At 40.9% G+C, this 18,625-nt stretch overlaps 4 protein-coding genes across 4 annotated transcripts; 1 reads left to right on the top strand and 3 right to left on the bottom strand.

Annotated features, from left to right (window-relative positions):
* Positions 1–917: 917 nt before the first annotated feature.
* Positions 918–5,496, bottom strand: ssu72 (SSU72 homolog, RNA polymerase II CTD phosphatase). The gene is made up of 5 exons (XM_010742210.3): positions 5,189–5,496; positions 4,307–4,450; positions 2,323–2,462; positions 2,071–2,189; positions 918–1,827 (listed from the first exon to the last, which is right to left on the bottom strand). Exons 1-5 carry the CDS (start codon positions 5,266–5,268, stop codon positions 1,726–1,728), a joined length of 585 nt encoding a protein of 194 aa, XP_010740512.1. The 5' UTR covers positions 5,269–5,496; the 3' UTR covers positions 918–1,725.
* Positions 5,497–9,575: 4,079 nt separating this feature from the next.
* Positions 9,576–11,580, bottom strand: fndc10 (fibronectin type III domain containing 10). The gene is made up of 2 exons (XM_019272728.2): positions 11,372–11,580; positions 9,576–11,204 (listed from the first exon to the last, which is right to left on the bottom strand). The coding sequence occupies exon 2, from the start codon at positions 11,037–11,039 to the stop codon at positions 9,990–9,992; it is 1,050 nt and encodes a 349-aa protein (XP_019128273.2). The 5' UTR covers positions 11,040–11,204; positions 11,372–11,580; the 3' UTR covers positions 9,576–9,989.
* A 2,055-nt stretch (positions 11,581–13,635) lies between these two features.
* Positions 13,636–14,858, top strand: ora4 (olfactory receptor class A related 4). The gene is made up of 2 exons (XM_010742237.3): positions 13,636–13,722; positions 13,810–14,858. The coding sequence occupies exons 1-2, from the start codon at positions 13,636–13,638 to the stop codon at positions 14,830–14,832; spliced, it is 1,110 nt and encodes a 369-aa protein (XP_010740539.2). The 3' UTR covers positions 14,833–14,858.
* Positions 14,859–16,514: 1,656 nt separating this feature from the next.
* ora3.1 (olfactory receptor class A related 3, tandem duplicate 1) lies at positions 16,515–18,123 on the bottom strand. Its single transcript, XM_019272735.2, has 4 exons — positions 17,887–18,123; positions 17,381–17,644; positions 16,893–17,141; positions 16,515–16,727 (listed from the first exon to the last, which is right to left on the bottom strand). Exons 1-4 carry the CDS (start codon positions 18,115–18,117, stop codon positions 16,515–16,517), a joined length of 957 nt encoding a protein of 318 aa, XP_019128280.1. The 5' UTR covers positions 18,118–18,123.
* Between the last annotated feature and the right edge of the window lie 502 nt (positions 18,124–18,625).

Below are 18,625 nucleotides of genomic sequence, written 5' to 3'. Positions count from 1 at the left end.
CGATTCGCCATCAAAATAATCCATAAAGACACACTATGAAAACTGGTTTCCTTGCTTCCTGTCTGGTGCTGAAGAAAGCGCACATACCCTCTGATAATATTCATCATTTTATCGGAACATCGTGATGAAACAAAAATCGATATTTCCACCAAAGGCGACACAAAAATAGTTCAATAATCTGTTGGGACTTATTATTGAAAACCAATAAATGGAAAACTGTTGTATAAAAACAATATCACACTCGAGGTTGTGACGTTATATTGTGACGTCATGTGATATATTCCTACGCTGTACATTCATTAAGCAGTAATGGATTACATCTTGTTTGTTGGAGTATAAATAGAGTATAAAAGTAGTAGCAAATAGACACAATGATCCTACATTTACTAATATATATATATATATATATACACACACACATATATATATACACACACACATATATATACACATGTAATGTGTGTGTGTGCATGATACAGATGATTCAACACACATATCTGTACACTTGAGGTGTGTATACTGTATAACTTTTTATTTTTTTTATTTTTCAAGTATGTCTTAGATTTTTTTTATATGTTCTTATTTATGAGTACTTCCTTATCCTCCTTGTGTATTGGAGCTGCTGTAACAAGTGAATTTCCCTGGTGTGGGAATATTAAAGTATCATCTTCACTCAGGTTTCTGTCAGAACCACAAGATGGTAAAGCAGCAAATCGAGGACAAGGTTGCAATATTTTTGTTTTACCCTAATGTTTAACACAATTAAACTTTCCCTATCTAAAAAGAGGTCTTTAACATCGAATATAAAAATAAACAGGCACTTCAGAGGGCTATATTATTAACTGAATGCTAATAAACCAGTGCAACAATAACCAAGAGAACGTTCTTACACAAAGCAAATAAAGAGTCATGACATGTTTCTTAGAGATGTTTCTTTCTTTAGTGGATTCATATGTACATACAGAAAAATCAGGCACTCTGAGCTGAGCTCGCATTTTGCAAATAATTAACAATGCATCAATTCTTTAACATTTACAAAAGGAAAAAAAAAAATACTATGCCCTGAAAAATAGCATATCCAAGTTTAAATATGAATCAACACATTATATTTGAAACAAGATTGGAGGAGATCCTCAGAGAGGTCTAGGTTTGGTTATTCATTACTATCCCACCCACTTTTAAGTGAAGTATTCGCACACAACAAAACACGCATTCAACTCAATTCTCCTCCACATTTACACTGTCCCAGATCAGGAATAAAAATCTGACATATACTTAAACAAAGCACAATTATATATAATCTGAAGAGGGGAAAGAAAAAAACAATCAGCATCAACATGCTGAACAGAATGAGAGAATTGTAAAGGAGTTGTTGAATCTGGGGTGGGTGTGGGTTTTATGGCTCTCCCTGAGGAGACATGGTCGAGGAATTTTTTACTGGACTGGGATGGAGGGAGGGGAGGGAGGACCTTGGCCTGACCTTGATCTGGAGAAATAAAGGCAGAGCGAGAGCAGCGAGTCCGTCCTCCGCATGGAGGAAAAAAACCCATGATCACCAATGTCCAACAGCAGCCATTTGTTAAGTCCTGATCCAAAGCTGTATGTGTGTGTGGCTGTGCAGGCACACAACGTGCACTGTATTGTAGATGACTTGAGGAGCACTGAACGTGTGTGTCCTCACTATTGTGATCTGGGTCTGTGTTTATTGCAAATTTCTATTGTGTATCAGTAGAAACAGACAGTGTGAAGAAAAGGCCTGTTGCTCTTCTCCTCAAACTCTTGTAGGAGCTCGTCGATTTCATTCTCCATGTCGTCGGTGTGCTGGATCTGTAGGGGTGGAGGAGGAAGCACGTTAAACACAGCCTGCACGTGAACACGGCTCATTTGAACGGAGGTATCTGTATCTCATTTATGCATCGATCACACCCTTTTGTAGCACTGGTAGCATTTCCATTAGGTGACCACTGAATCTCCACATATTTGATGAGGTTATATACACCCTATGACCATTTTATTCATATTAAATATATAGATTTAAACCACAATAAGAACCGGGTAGGAGACACTCACACACTGACACAGCTCACAGATAAGGAAGGCGCCCAGCGTGGCTTCCTCATGGTTATCCTGAATATCTACATTGATGACATGCACAGGCTGCAGAGTCTCCTGCTCTCTTGAATTCAGATCTGAGGGAGCAACGACAAATGAAATAGAAAGCGTTGTCATACAAATCAAGAAGCGTTGCCGTCTTATCATGTGCCCACAAAAAGCAGTCTCCCCCTTCAGGGATGATTAGACATTTCTCATGTGAAGCCTCACCCTCCAGCACTTGGTCATAGACTCTCTCTTCACAGGTGATGACCAGATCAAACTTATCCTTGCAGTTTTGAAAACGCTCCGGCTTTGATTTGATGCGCTTGTTGCGGTCCAGCATGTGCAGGATGCCGTTCTGTGTGTATCTGAAGAGTTAGGAGGTCAAGGAATACAAGCAGGAGCAAGAGGGAATACTTCAAGGTAATACAACACACATACAAACACACAGGAAGTCTGTGTTAAACAGTAAGAGGCTGTGTTATGTTTACACTGTCAGGTACGCTTTGAGTAGTGTCAGCAGGACTTTTTGTATTAGACAAACTGCAGCACCATCTAGTGGTGCCACAGAAGATTATCACTCAGTGCTAAAAAAAGGTGAATAGAAGATGGCGTAGCAGTAATTAATCCAAATATTTCAGATTGTGATTAATCCATTCAACAAAGTTTTAATATTGTTATCAACAATCCATTCTGATACCGGCAGGCCACACATTACGAACAATGTTACGTCTGTATAAAAAGGTGTATAAAACGTAGCCACAGTAAGGCAATGTTGCTGTTTCACTACACGGCCACCTGGCAAGAAATTGCCAAATATATAAATAAAAAAAGAAAAGACCAACCACTATAGTGAATTGTCTATAATAGTGGACTATATTTTCAAAAATATTCCATGCAAAGTCTCAATCACACAATATACAAAGAGTTGAGTTTCACAAAAAAAAAAAAGGTATGTACATCTTCTATTCATAATACATCAGGATTAATGGGACAGCTAGACACAGCACCTCTGATATGCAGGAATACAGATTTGAACCTCTTAACCTACCGTGGGGGTCGGCACACCTGCAATACAGTAACATCATTAGCAACGGCACAGTAAGTAAAACATTTGGTGAAGCAGATCACGCCTACTTTCCACTTCACAGGCCAGAATCTTTAAAGACTTTCTGAAGAAGACAATTAAGTAAACTATTAAATTAACTGGTGGACAAAAAAAGATGTCCTAGGAGGGTACAGGCTTAACCCTTAAACTGCCAACTGAATATGGACGTGGATTATTTAAGGTACAGTCAGTACTTACTTTACGTTAGTACTTTGGAGCATTAACTGGGATAATTTTATTGAAATGGTTTTCACGTGTGCAAAGAAAACACAGTGGAAATCACTCACATTTGAAGATTTGTAACCGTAAGATTTTTTCGAGTACCCCTAATTTGATGACGCGTTCAGTGTACAGTCTCAATAATAAGTTGTAATTAATTTCCTTTAAGGGGCATCATTTTCAGCATTTAAAAATTTAAGGTGTCTCCAAAAACCAGTTAAACTGGTTCTATACCTGGTTCGATGTATGTAAATGTCCTGTTAAGTGTCTTTTCCGTCAGTCTCGTCTCCTTGTGACCACTGTTTGTCTCTGCTAATCGAGCTCTGATGTGCTTGTTCACAGTATTTATTACTGATGCACCAACAATTACAGCCACAACAGACAAGTGGACCAGATTGTGTTTGAATACCAGAACGCTCTGGCCTTACTCAAACCACAAAGGCACCTATTGTGAAAAGATGCACGTTGTAAACAAGGAAAACTGCACAAGCCAGGAACAACAGTGGTAACATGAAGACTGTTGCAAATACAGTCACTCGACGATAGAAGGTAGGTAGGTATAGATTTAAATCTGACGGTCTCAATGATGATCTTCACCAAATTTGCACTTACTGTTTCACAACTGTTGTATTGCAAGGTGTTTCTCCCCCTTCCGTGTTTTCTAAATTTAATAAAGCATGTATCTGTGACACATCTTAAAAAACCCCTGCATGTGATTTACCCATCGGTGCAGTCCCATCTGCTGTGCCGTTCAAACGTCGTCACACTTGCATGAACATCTAAACAAACGTACACGGGCCAAGTTTACTTATCTGGCTTCCAGTATAGAGCATATGTGTGTGTGTGTGTGTGTGTGTGGAAAAGTGAGTGCGAAGGGGGGGATACAGTTCCTTGTCCTTGCGGACCAAGTCGTTGTACATCTGTACATATGTTGTTTTGAAGTCATACACATTTGGCTTATCCGGGGCAGGACCGGGTAGCTTCACGTGAGACCCTGTCCCGAATGAACGCACATCGAATCCACGTTTGCTGTAAAAGGACGAAAGAGGACAAGACAAGTGAATTAAATATCATCTCTGGCAACAACACAGGATACAAGAAAACATTAAATACAGGCGCATTCCCTTGTCTCCATAAGACTAAAGAGTGTGGAGGCCCATTTCCATCTCGTCTCTGGTGTGCTGCGTCATAATCAAACCAAATCACCTACATAAGTTTTAATTTTAATTCCAGCTGACCACACAGGGGACTATTTGTCACCAAGACGGGTATGATGGTCTGTAAATCTGTGATGCTTTCCAGCTACTAGGAAATGAGACCAAGTGTGACAGGCTTGAACCAGCACACACACATTTAAAAAAAAAAAATGCTGTGTAAATGATGGCACTGATCAGCTCCCTTCCGGAATATTCCCTACCAGGGTGGCGCTGTTGTCAACATGTGGTGTGAAAAAAACAACAAAAAAAAAAAAAACACCCAAAACGACCTAATAACTTGGGCCGTGTTGTCTTTGAGCCTTGACTATGTGAGTCTGTGTGGGCAAACCTGAACCCCAAACACAAACCAGCGGGTTAAAGTGACGCCACACGCCCCCGGCGTGAGCACTCCTAACGGGGAGCGAGTCCATTGTTAACACCGCTGAGGAGGCCCGACGGGCTCCTTCAGGGGAGGATAGGACTCGTGACTCGGCTCCAAAAACCAAAAAAAAAAAATACCGCTCATATTCGGCTCGGTTCTTCTCTCCTCTTCGCGGCGGCTCGTCTTTACCTGAGGATATTGTGCGCCTCCATACTGCGGTTCTGGTTGCTAGAGCACACAACCGCCACACGCAGCGGGTGGCTCGGCATTGCGACTCTCTTTCCGGGCTAAAAAACTAAACCCCGACACACGCTGTCAGAACACTAACAAGGCAAGTCAAGCTGGTGACACACACAAAAAAACAAAAAAAAAAGTAAACAAGACAAACCCCCCTTTATGTATTTACGCTAGATAAATAAACTACAACGAGTTCAAATGCTGTGTCGTCTTCTTTGGGGAAGCAGGAAGTTAAAATGGCGGAGCCTCTCCGGTTGAGTACGGCTTTAACAAGTGATGTCATCGAGGGGCGTGGCTTCGGCGAGACGTAACCGTGACGTCAATAAGAAAACGTGAAAAATATTTTTAGGACTTTTTTTTTTTTTTTGACATATTTATTCACTACAGTAAAAATGGAACAAGAAATGTCCAAAAATAAGGCTGTTATAAAAAATTAGGATTATTTTATTTGGTACCACAGACAATTAGGAAAAGAAAACACAAGGTCGGTGCCTTGGTCAAGGGCACCTCGGCAGTGCCCAGGAGGTGAACTGGCACTTCTCCAGCTACCAGTCCACCTTCCATATTTTGGTCCATGTGGGACTTGAACCGGCCACCCTCCGGTTCCCAAGTCCCTATGGACTGAGCTACTGCCGCCCCCAGGACTGAAGTGAGGATTAGCCAAAGTGTATCAACCTTTGTCAGAAATTATGGATCAAAGAGATACAGTAGAGTAAATATTGTACATAATGCCCTTTTCATTTCAAAATACAGTATTTTATTTGGTACCACAGACAGTTAGGAAAAGAAAACATAATTGTTTTCACTACGGAAGCCCTAAAGTCTCAGTACAGGACTGGAGTGAGGATTAGCCAAAGTGTATCAACCTATTGTCAGAAATTATGGATCAAAGAGATACAGTAGAGTAAATATTGTACATAATGCCCTTTTCATTTCAAAATACAGTATTTTATTTGGTACCACAGACAGTTAGGAAAAGAAAACATAATTGCTTTCACTACGGAAGCCCTAAAGTCTCAGTACAGGACTGGAGTGAGGATTAGCCAAAGTGTATCAACCTTTGTCAGAAATTATGGATCAAAGAGATACAGTAGAGTAAATATTGTACATAATGCCCTTTTCATTTCAAAATACAGTATTTTATTTGGTACCACAGACAATTAGGAAAAGAAAACACAAGGTCGGTGCCTTGGTCAAGGGCACCTCGGCAGTGCCCAGGAGGTGAACTGGCACTTCTCCAGCTGCCAGTCCACCTTCCATATTTTGGTCCATGTGGGACTTGAACCGGCCACCCTCCGGTTCCCAAGTCCCTATGGACTGAGCTACTGCCGCCCCCAGGACTGAAGTGAGGATTAGCCAAAGTGTATCAACCTTTGTCAGAAATTATGGATCAAAGAGATACAGTAGAGTAAATATTGTACATAATGCGCTTTTCATTTCAAAATACAGTATTTTATTTGGTACCACAGACAGTTAGGAAAAGAAAACATAATTGCTTTCACTACGGAAGCCCTAAAGTCTCAGTACAGGACTGGAGTGAGGATTAGCCAAAGTGTATCAACCTTTGTCAGAAATTATGGATCAAAGAGATTTTACAGTAGAGTAAATATTGTACATAATGCCCTTTTCATTTCAAAATACAGTATTTTATTTGGTACCACAGACAATTAGGAAAAGAAAACATAATTGTTTTCACTACGGAAGCCCTAAAGTCTCAGTACAGGACTGGAGTGAGGATTAGCCAAAGTGTATCAACCTTTGTCAGAAATTATGGATCAAAGAGATACAGTAGAGTAAATATTGTACATAATGCGCTTTTCATTTCAAAATACAGTATTTTATTTGGTACCACAGACAGTTAGGAAAAGAAAACATAATTGCTTTTACTACGGAAGCCCTAAAGTCTCAGTACAGGACTGGAGTGAGGATTAGCCAAAGTGTATCAACCTTTGTCAGAAATTATGGATCAAAGAGATACAGTAGAGTAAATATTGTACATAATGCCCTTTTCATTTCAAAATACAGTATTTTATTTGGTACCACAGACAATTAGGAAAAGAAAACATAATTGCTTTTACTACGGAAGCCCTAAAGTCTCAGTACAGGACTGGAGTGAGGATTAGCCAAAGTGTATCAACCTTTGTCAGAAATTATGGATCAAAGAGATACAGTAGAGTAAATATTGTACATAATGCCCTTTTCATTTCAAAATACAGTATTTTATTTGGTACCACAGACAATTAGGAAAAGAAAACATAATTGCTTTTACTACGGAAGCCCTAAAGTCTCAGTACAGGACTGGAGTGAGGATTAGCCAAAGTGTATCAACCTTTGTCAGAAATTATGGATCAAAGAGATTTTACAGTAGAGTAAATATTGTACATAATGCCCTTTTTATTTCAAAATAATGAACTTTGAGGCTCAAAAATGATACAGTAAATATGCTTGATACTGTGTGAGTCAGCAGTCAGGATGGTCCTGAGATCAAGTGTACAAACCTTTGTCAGGAACTATGGATCCAAGAGATTTTACAGTGGCGTAATAGGTTTGCTCACTCCGTATAATGGACTACATGCATTTGCCATACATTCTTTAATACAGGTGCACTTGAAATCAGGAAAAGACAAACGTCTGCTCACTTGACCGCAGTTGACATTGCTAGACTAAATGATGTTTCCTGCAATGATTTAATACACTAGACTATCGTTTTGTTTTCTCGAGATCTCAAATTAATTATCTCGTTATCACGGGAAAACGGGTGGAATAAAATATATGTATGTATGACCCTTTAGGGCTTCCGTATTTTACAACTCTACTTGCATGCAGAAGAATATCACTGCACTGAAAATCCAAAAGCCCACCTAAAGTGTCTTTGTGGCTGAGCGATCTGATACAATTCATACAACTAGAAAAGATTAAATATACACTCAGGGGGTCTAGGGATGCAGCAACGTAACCGTGATGTCAATAAGTAAACGTGAAAAATATGGCTTTTTTTGTTTGACATATTTATTCACTACAGTAAAAATGGATGAGAAATGTCCAAAAATAGGGACACATCTGTGTTTAGATCCGATGACACAAGCAACTACTGACATTGCTGTTGAGTCAAAATCACCAAAAATAACCTCAAACTCTTATCTAGGCTACCACTGTTGTAAGCAGACATAGTACCTCATATTTAGTCATGCACATTTACCTTCAGGTTGTATAGAATACTAATATTTAATGTTTAATGTTTAAACTACTTACTAGCCTAGTATCCCAGTCTACATATCATATGTGATATGTGCTAATATAAACCATACTGATATTATATATCATGTATACAATATCTTTTTGCACATTCTATTTACAGATTTATATTCATAGTATATTATTTATGGTATGTATATCTTGTATAGTCAAGTATTTATTATGCATATATTGTACATATACTATGTATCATATCTTATCTGTGTATATATATCTAAAATGAGATCATAACCTTTGAAATGAAGACACTGTACCTTTCAAGTATACAGATATGCATCTGATCTAAAGTTCAGTTACAGTATATGATAATGCATAACCTGAGATGCCATCAATCAACTGATCATCAGAGATTTTGCCATGCTGTTTGTACTGCGAAACTTTACCTTTAACAGCTCTGAATCTATTTGGCTGATATGATTTTTGCATCAGTGTGATGAACTGTGTGATTTGATTTGCCAGGTACTTACTGTAATGTGCCTTATTTGCCAAACGTTAACGTTTCTATAAGTCTTGCAATATCAGAATCATCTTTATTGGCCAAATATACATGCAAGGAATTTGACCTTGGGTCTAAGTTGTACAATGAGAGAGGATGCATGGTTCTCTCTCCTGATCTGATAAATCTGTATCCAGTTTAACCATCCAGCCCCATTTTCTGTTTTGTAATTGACCTACATGAGACTCCACGCAAGGGTTTGTGTTTATACCGATATTTTGAATTCTTGTCTGTTGTTGATCAATTGTCCTGGGATGCGAAAACTAGCACACACACTCACTGTCCCTGTTTCTCTCTCTCTTTCTCTCTCTCTCTCTCTCTCTCTCACACACACACAAGGACAAAAATAAGGACAGGACAGCTGTAAAGTATTACAAATGACCTCATGGTATTTTATTCACTCACAGCAGGACATGAAGGCGTTCTAACTCAAGATGTTTGGCACAGTATTTAGAGATTGTACACCAGATTGGATTGCCCTTCACAAAATGGTAGAAATACATACTGTACGCAGTTTTTAAAGCAAAACTAGATGGTACTATGATTTAGCCGTGGAAAAAAAACTTCATTCGTTTACATTTTATTTTCCTGACTGGACACTTTCACTGGCTGCACATTTGGCAAAAAAACAAAACAACAACAACAAAAAAACTGCTGTTTCCGATCTGATTGTATTGCTGTATAGTTGCTGCCAGCATACAGACTGACAAACTCAATCACAGACAACCTTGAACAAAAACATAGCACAGTAAACTACTGTATAATAATAAATGTAGATTATCAGTACTTTTGGTTCAGTGCATCCTCGCAGAGGTTCACAAGGCATGTTATTTGCAGAGCCACAGTAGATTGGGCTTCAATTCAGTCATAACAGGACGTGTATATCATATTATGTGGCTGATTGAAAAATAACTATTTGACAATGAGTGATCTAAGGATTAGACATGGTCATCATGGCTGTTAAATGTAGGCCATTTTATTTATTTAGCATCTTGTATTCAGTCAGTGATGCGAGTGAGTGCGGTAGGAGTATGAGTGCTGCGTCGTGGGGCTCATAATGTTTTCTGTGATATATGCCACCAGCAAACAAATGATGACCAGCATCACGCAAATAGCTCCCCCCACCGTTGTCATGGCAATCACAATATCCTGCATCCCAGACGGTGGCAGGGTAAACTCGACACAGTCCCGCTGGTCTGCTCTCTGAGCGGGATCAGAGTGGGCCAGGGAGCGCAGGCAGATTCGGTAGGGGATGTTCTCGTGCAGCTCGGTCAGGAGAAAGTCCCTGCAGCCAGATCCAAGATGGACACCAGCACACTCAAACTGAGTATAGCTTCCATTCCACCAGCAGCTCAACTCGTAGCCTCCCCTTCTGTGGCGTCGGCCACCGAAAACAGTGTTTGAGCTCAGAGTGTGCTCCCTTGTTAAATTCGTCCCAGGATCCTCACTGCTCCTCTGACCAGCCGCAGTCTCTTTTGTCTTTACATCTCGGCTGGCCATCGTGGATTCTCCCTCATGGGTCCACTGTAACAGTACGCTGCCATTGATAAGAATATTTGCCACCAGATTCCCAAAAGACACCGCTGTCCTGCAGTCTCCCTTGCGACACTTGTACCCAGCAGGCAGCGTGTGTCGAAAACACAGCTGCCCCCCGATGCCTCCCTCGATCACTCGGTAGGCACACAGCGGTGACACCCCTTCCTCTGGGCTCCAGCTCGGTGCCCTCGACCTCTCGGATATCACAGTAGAAATATTGCCTCTGCTGGTGTTGTAAGAGAAGCTATTCACTTGGCCTGATACCTCTTTTAGCTTTGGTGACGGCCTACTTTCGAGGCTGTGATTGCCATAGTTTGAAGTGACGTTAGTCTGTTTCAGCCAGTTTTGGGGCGTCCCCGAATGAATCCTGCCTCTCACCTCTGATGGGGATGTTGTTGATGTTGATGATGCTGAGCTGCTGCGATGAGTTCTGCTTGACCCAGCATCTGTCTGGTGTAATGTGCAGAGCAGGAGTGCCGACAAGGCGAGCAGTGATGGTCGTTGTTGGCTTTTCATCTCACTTAACTCTCGTCGACTGATTTTCTCTCACAGTGGATCAGATGGGCGATGGTACAAGGCGTGCTGGTGTCTGCCATAAGATCAGCTCTGCCTCGGTGCACACACACGAAATCCGTGTGAAACAGGATAGCGCGTCCATGGGCGAGAGAAGCGGGTATGCATCTGCGACAGAAATAACATTTAATCATGCGGGCATGCAGTCATAACAGATTCGAGTATGACCTTGCACAGGAAAAGCTTGCAGCATGAAGTTAATGAAGCCTAGACGTCACCTCAGTGCAGCCCTTGACTCACGGGCATTTCTAAAAATAAAAAATAAAAACACTTACTTGTTTCGGTTGGACGTGAGGACCCGGCTATCGTGCCATCAGATTTGCTTTCTCCTTCCTGTCTGGCTTGACGTAAAGGCTTTGATGCCCGCTGTGTGAGAAAGTGCACGTGGAGGGAGTGCGCGCCGCGGAGTGCTTGGGAGCGTGGGTGCGTGCACAAAATATTTGTAGTCATCAGCTCTCGGTTTGTGAGTCATCATCCCACACAGTGCTTCAGGTGTCTGTCAATAACAAGAGTCCTGACAACAGTCACGGATGGAGAGGTTTGTAAAACGACCTGCACCCTACCTATGCAGGTTACCACATCCACGCGTAGAGCAGGTCAGATCAGAGCTGATGATAGGTCCACCTGTATAAATAAAATATAAAAAGTATATTCCTAAAAAAAGATGGCATCTTATCTCTAAACCCTTATTAGTATGACCTTCATGGTCCCAGTGAGCCCAGTGTGTTTGAAGTAATATTGTTTTGATGTAAAAATGTGGATTACTATCAATATATCTATAATCTTTAAACATTAATAAAAATGGGCAAGACAAGGATCGTCTATGGACCTGAGGTGGGCTGAATAGGTGCTCAAACAAACCATCTGTAATGTCAGTCAAAGCACATGACCACACTGTTATGCAAAACTATAAGCCTTAATATAATTTCAACAGATTAATTAAAAAGAAAATTCAGACTCAGAACAGTTGTCATGAATGGGGGAAATTAGACCCAAACCATTTTTGCACCAGGCTGTAAACATGTTTATTTCTGCTGTGAAGTTGGACATTTGAACATGGAGGCTTATGGAGACTGACTTAGCCAGCTTCAAGTGGTCGTTCGAGGAACTGCACTTTTTTTGGTACTTCAGGTTACCACTTGGGGGAAAAACACAGTGTTTATTCAAATCAAAATGATCTTTTAATATATAAAACCTGGTCATCAATAAAAAATATGTTTAATCTTAGTGTAATTTTCTGACGAGGACTACTTAAAGGCACAGTGTGTGATATTTAGTGACATCTATGTGTAGTGAAGTCAGTGTTTAGTTTGTCCATTCTGGGTTACTGTAGAAACATGGCTGTTCAACATCAAACACCATTCAAATAATTTGGGCAGTGGTAAAGTTACACTGTGTGAACCGAAAAATACACCTTTGGTCTCTCTCTGCATAATGTGCCATTGGTGGTCACATCTGGTGCTTCTCTGTTCTCACAGTGGGATGCACGGCGTTCAGTGATAACTTGCAGCAAGAGATACACCACACAGAGTGTTTGGCACTATAAAAACCTTTAACTATTTGCAGATTGTTTACATATCCAGTATATGAATGGTATCTTAACATATGTTTGTTTATGGACAAGTCAAATAATCCTTTTTTCACCACTGCAGTGAGTACTATTGCTGCTGATCTGCTTGAATTTATTTTAGTAAATGTGTTGTTTATATAGAAGGCATGGGGATTTAAGTCGCACATGATATGATCACGTCAATCATTGTCATTTTCACATTTCTTTTGCTTGGAAAGGAAAATAAACCTCATGACAATATGTTATCTCATTCAAAAAAAAAGAGTAAGATCAATATGCATCATCGTTTTTTCACAATACGTTTAATTAAGCAGTGCATGTTTGCGATCATTCCAAGCAATAATTGCCTCATCCCAAGAGAGAAACATGGCAACCCAGTAAACAATTAGTACCATGGGAGAGTATGAATGGCTGACTAATCGGTGAGAAAATGCTGCATCAGTGGGACTAACTTAGCTGCACCCGTCCCTCAGAGGTCAAATAGGATAATTGGTTAAATCAGTGTGATCTGCAGTTAATGGTATATGTGATGGTCTGGTACTAGATATTCATATTTAGCTGAGATATGGGACATCAAGAATAACTACTGAAAAATGGACACTGGTTTTTCACAACATGCATTTCCATAGCAGAGTTAAGTGATGATTAGTACGAATGATTTAATGGGAACAGGCTGTTATGAACACAACAAATAATCAAGGGACGGCGTTGTGTTTGCACTTGGTCAGTGATGCGGAAGGAAAACGTGGAAAATGCTTGCCTTTGCATGTAGACTCAAAGCATCAACATATTAGATTAAATTGACCTTGAGCCTGGTCAGCAAAGATAAACCGTCTGTGTGACAAATCAATTTGTTTGTCTGCATCTATATATATATATAACAGCATGAAGACCAGCAGCAGTGGTAGTGGTACATGTGAGGCGTCACAAAGAAAAAGCAAAGTATGTCGCCATGCAGAGGATGATGCCATGTCAGAGGTTCTGACCGTAGACGCTATTTTATTTGGACTTTTGGTCTTTTCTGGCATCCTGGGAAACATCTTGGTCATCCATGTGGTGAGATAATATAAAATGTTTTAGTTGTTAGATGAGTTGAATGTTTTGGGTAGGATTGTCCTCAGTCTGTCTTGCTTTTACTCTCAGGTGCTTCTGTCGGCCGTTGAGAGTCCGTCTCGGAGACTTGCTCCCTCTGACACCATTCTGGTGCACTTGTCACTCGCCAACCTTCTGACCTCACTTTTCCGCACAGTGCCCATCTTTGTGTCAGACCTGGGCTTGGATGTGACTCTGTCTCCGGGCTGGTGTCGAGTGTTCATGCTGCTGTGGGTGTGGTGGCGAGCTGTGGGCTGTTGGGTGACTCTTGCGCTTAGTCTCTTCCATTGCACTACGCTGAGGCGACAGCATGTGACATTTGGACCTCTCGCACAGCAGAGGGAGAGGCGGCGAGTTTGGATCACTCTGGCAGTTGTGTGGGGGGCAAACCTGGTCTTCTCAATACCAGCTCTCGTGTATAGCACTCATGTGCATGGCAACGCCACTGTGGAGCTGATGGTGATCAGCTGCACCACCAGGCCTCTGCTGGGCTGTATCTGGGAGTTCCCCTCCATCGAGCAGGGTTCAGCATTTGCCTCCACCTCGCTGGCACTCAATGAGGTGTTGCCACTGGTGCTGATGGTTGGCACTAACCTGGCTACACTTCATGCTCTGGCAAAACACATCCGAGCTGTTACCTCAGGTGGAGAGTCGGGGGGAACCCACGGGGAGCTGGACAAACATGTGTCCACTGAACGGAAAGCAGCTCACGTAATCATGTCGCTAGTGTCTCTCTTCGTGGTCTGCTGGGCGCTACAGGTTGCTGCAGTGACATACTACAACCATGATGGGGGACACCACGCCGAAGGGCTGCTGACTGTGTCCCATTTCTCTGCGTCATTGTTCGTGGGATTTAGTCCCATGGTGGTGGCCCTGGGACATGGCAAGCTAAGGAGGCGAATCATTAGTATGATACTGGCGTGGTCTAAAATTCTTAAGTGTCACAAGAAGGATGCCCAAGAGGGGGGTAAATCCCCAAAGACTGAAGGAAAGAGAGGAAAACAAACAATATTTGTTGTTCAAAAAGATTGCAAAGTCATAAAAGTGGAGGAGAAAGTTAAAAGAAACAAATGATGATGAAAAGTGTGACTGCAGTGAGATTAAAGTGCTGAAAAAGCACAAAGATTTATACCAAGAGGTGCCACGCTGCATGTTTCCTCTGGGAAGAATTGTTGTCAAGTATTATTTGAGTTTATTTTGAGATGTTTTATTGCAAGTCATAAAATGATTATAATGCATTTATGAAGGTGATTTGGTTTCTTTTATCTTATAATTATAATTTTATCCAATCAAATGTTTTTTGTTTTGTTTTTCTTTGGACTTTATTGTTGTTTCTTTTTAGATGAAATGTATCCTATCCTAAGTTCGTGTTGTCAAGCTATTTGTATAAGCCAATCGCACAAAACATGTCTCAATAGGTTTTACAAACTTTCCAACTCAAACTCAAAATCTCAAATACGCCAGGGAGAATAACTCCTCCAAAAAATGTAGCACACTGGGAAAGCAAAAGAAAACTTGAGAAGTCAAGAACTCAACAAGTTCTCTTATGTGTGTATGACCAATTTATTGCATGATACACGGGGTGATAAAATATGAAATGCTTAGGGGCCATTGTGGTAATAGAAACACAAATTCACAGTAGCCTTCTATGTAATTTAGGGTCAGATGTGAAAAATAGTAAGCTTCTAAAAAGTAATAAGAATTAGTTTCAATCCAGATTCGAAAAATATTGTCATTTAAGTTTTTGTAAACTTTCCTGATATTGTGTTTGAATTGGAAATGGTCATGCTTGGACATTTATTACACAGTTAATTTTTACAAACCAATCATAAAAACTCCAAAACAAAGCAAACCTCTCTGCTCGAACTCTCTCAGTCTGCCTCTAAACCAAACAGAAACAGAGACTCATGACGACTTTGCTATGTTTAGTGTAATAAATAACTACAACTGTCTGAATTCAAGTTTCTCTTTTACCAATCTAAAATTTTGTAAAACACATTTCATTAAAACACGACAGAAACAAAAATAAAAATCACCAAAAACAATCCTTGGGTAGTTTTTTCACTGCTCCAACAATCACCCATAAATATAAAAGACACCAACGTAAAGTGGTAAGATATTCTAAATATTGCTGTTCCCCATCCACATTAGCACCTTCCTTAGATTTGTGCTGGTACTCAGGAAGGAGCTGTCAGTTCAAATGTGATCTGCCATGCTTACACAGTCACACCGTTTTCGAATAGTTCTAAACATTTATTTGCACTCACTTTTTTGTGTATGCTTAATGAGACACTCTTTGAGATCATACATGCATTTTTTACTATTTCAAGCTGCATTTCAACAAGCTATAATGAAACTGTAGATCTTGATGACACCCCTGTTTCAGAGGATAACAAAGAAAATCCTTTGATGCTTTCAAATCATATCCATTCTCTACTGAACCTAATGAAACGTATTATTGTTATTATTATTTTATAATATATCTCATCTAAATTAACTAGTTTGGGATTTTTACTTCAGTTTTTTTCTTTACTAGTGCAGTCTGTAAAATAAAGACATCACATGACCCCTCCACCTTAATTAATTTTTCCTAATTTTTCCCGTCCATCAGTCCAGCTCCAGAGAGAGAAACATCATATACATACCTATAACCATGAACCTTGTTTTCTGAGGGAACTTGATGCAAATACTGTAATAGTTTATGCTTAGCAGTATTGTGTGAGCTGCACCTCCGGTGCTTCAGCATCAATCATCGGTCAGTGAGCAAGCATAGACTTGATGAAAGAACGCAAACGCCGGTGTCCTATTGCCAGAACACCAGGTGACATGGCAATGAAGATAATGTTGGCAAAACGAGCAATGACCAGAAGAAACTCAGCCGAGGAGCCTTGGTTGTAGTTGAAGTAGTTGACAGAGATAATGCTGGTTCCCCAGGATATAATAAAGAGCATTATGAGAGCGAGAATCACCTGGAAACACACAATGCAAAGAATTTAAGTAAAACTGATCACATGTTGAGGTTTGTTAAGATATGTTCACCTTGACTCTAATAAAATTGTTGCTATTTGATATCCATGTTTGTCTGTTTATAAATGAATTCTCAGGTCAGCTTCAGTCACCCTTCTCTTCCTCACCTTGGCTGCTCGTTTCTCAGCAGGCACCCGTTTTATGACAGGCGCGTCCTGCACCGTGCTACTCCGCACCCTGCCGTGGTTGTACAGTGTGTAAAGTGAGCCCAGGTTGGTAAAGGCCATGAGGATTATGGGAAATGCTTCATGGATCACCATAGATGTGGTGGCATAGGCCAGGCCGCTGTAGCTAGAGGGAAAGTTCCACACACAGCCCAGCAGGGGGCGCGTTGTGCTGCTCACCAGCATCAGGGTCTGCAGAGGAGGAGGAGGAGGAGGAGCAGCAAGAGAGGAGTAGATGAGCCAGAACATGGAGAAAAGAGGGTGGGGAAAATCTGGGACATCTACTTTTGACACATTTCTCCAAACTTTATAGGACCATAACAGTGTTTTTGCAAGTTTTAACTACTTACATACATAAATCTACAAATCTGTTTGTTTGATACGATACAATATGAGTTATCTAATTCATCTTTATGCCTTCAAACTCTCACCTCTGTTCTGTTCTTGTTCCCGCTAGTTGAAAATATATGAGCAGGAATGGAGTAAATAAAGTTGAGAAGCCATATGAGGCCCAGACTCAGGCATAGGGATGTAAGAGCGTTACGGCGTCCCTGAAGGTTCCCCATAGGTGGAGCTACACGCCTCAACGTCTGGAGGTGGAATGCACTGAGGAAGAGTGTTGACCAAACGTTGACCGATCGCAGCCACACCCAGACACCCATGAAGAACTGACACCACTCTTTGGATGAGTACAGCTATAAAAGATGAAGACCAGTGCATGTTCATAAATTTGGAAGCAATATCCTGTACTCACACTTACATTAACTACCCTCTGTAATTCACCTTGTGTCTGGTGATCTGTTCTCAGCTACTGTAGGTTTGTTGTGGCAAATACATATTTCCCAGACAAAATCTTAAAAACTATCTTAAAGTCAGTCAGTCAGTCACAAGGCGCAGTACAATGAGAATTTTTTAAATGAATGAATGAACCACAAACCTCGAGTCCCATGTCTGAGATGACAAGCAGTGCGTTCCTCACCACAGACACCAGAAGGTTAGACAGTGCCATGTTGATGATAATGATGTCCGAGTTGCGTCCTCGACCGCGATCGCTTGTCACGTTCTGACCAATGACCCCAATCACGGTGGCATTACCCAGGATGCCCAGCAACACAAGGATCATGTAAAAGGCCGTTTGTACAGGGGAGACAGCGACACGAAGTCCCATCCCCACAAGCTCTGTGCCTCCATCGTCCTCCATATCTGCCACTGTCTCAACAACCATTTAGATGAAGCAGTTTCAAAAGCTGAAATGAAGTCTTTAAGAATGCTCCATCTTCAATTTAATGTATGTCAGCATGCTGCCAACATGTTAGTCAAGTAATTTAAGACGCTCCTTGTTGGGGCCAACTTAAGAAGGTGATGCTGCTTGTGTCATCACGACAAAAAAGATAGCAGAAGAGGTGTCTTTGTGGTTCGATCTGGTAAGACGATCCCCGTTACGCCAGCAGAAAGCCAACAAGCAACACTATGTTTGAAGCCTTGGCCCTCGGGGAGCTTGAAGTGCATGTTAATGAAACACAGGAGATTAATCAGCTTCCCTGAATGAAATGTGCTTCCTTTGCAACTTTATTTGTCGTCCTCAGGGAAGTGGAAGCCTTTTTTTGTTTGTGTGGTGTGCCTGGAGGTTCTTTATTGAACAACTGATAGCACTTTAATCTTATATTTTGACTTTA

Source organism: Larimichthys crocea, chromosome VI (genome assembly GCF_000972845.2).
Source record: "Larimichthys crocea isolate SSNF chromosome VI, L_crocea_2.0, whole genome shotgun sequence".
NCBI lineage: Eukaryota > Metazoa > Chordata > Actinopteri > Sciaenidae > Larimichthys > Larimichthys crocea.
The sequence above is the reverse complement of the archived record's forward strand: the minus strand, read 5'-3'. Positions and strand labels throughout refer to the sequence as shown.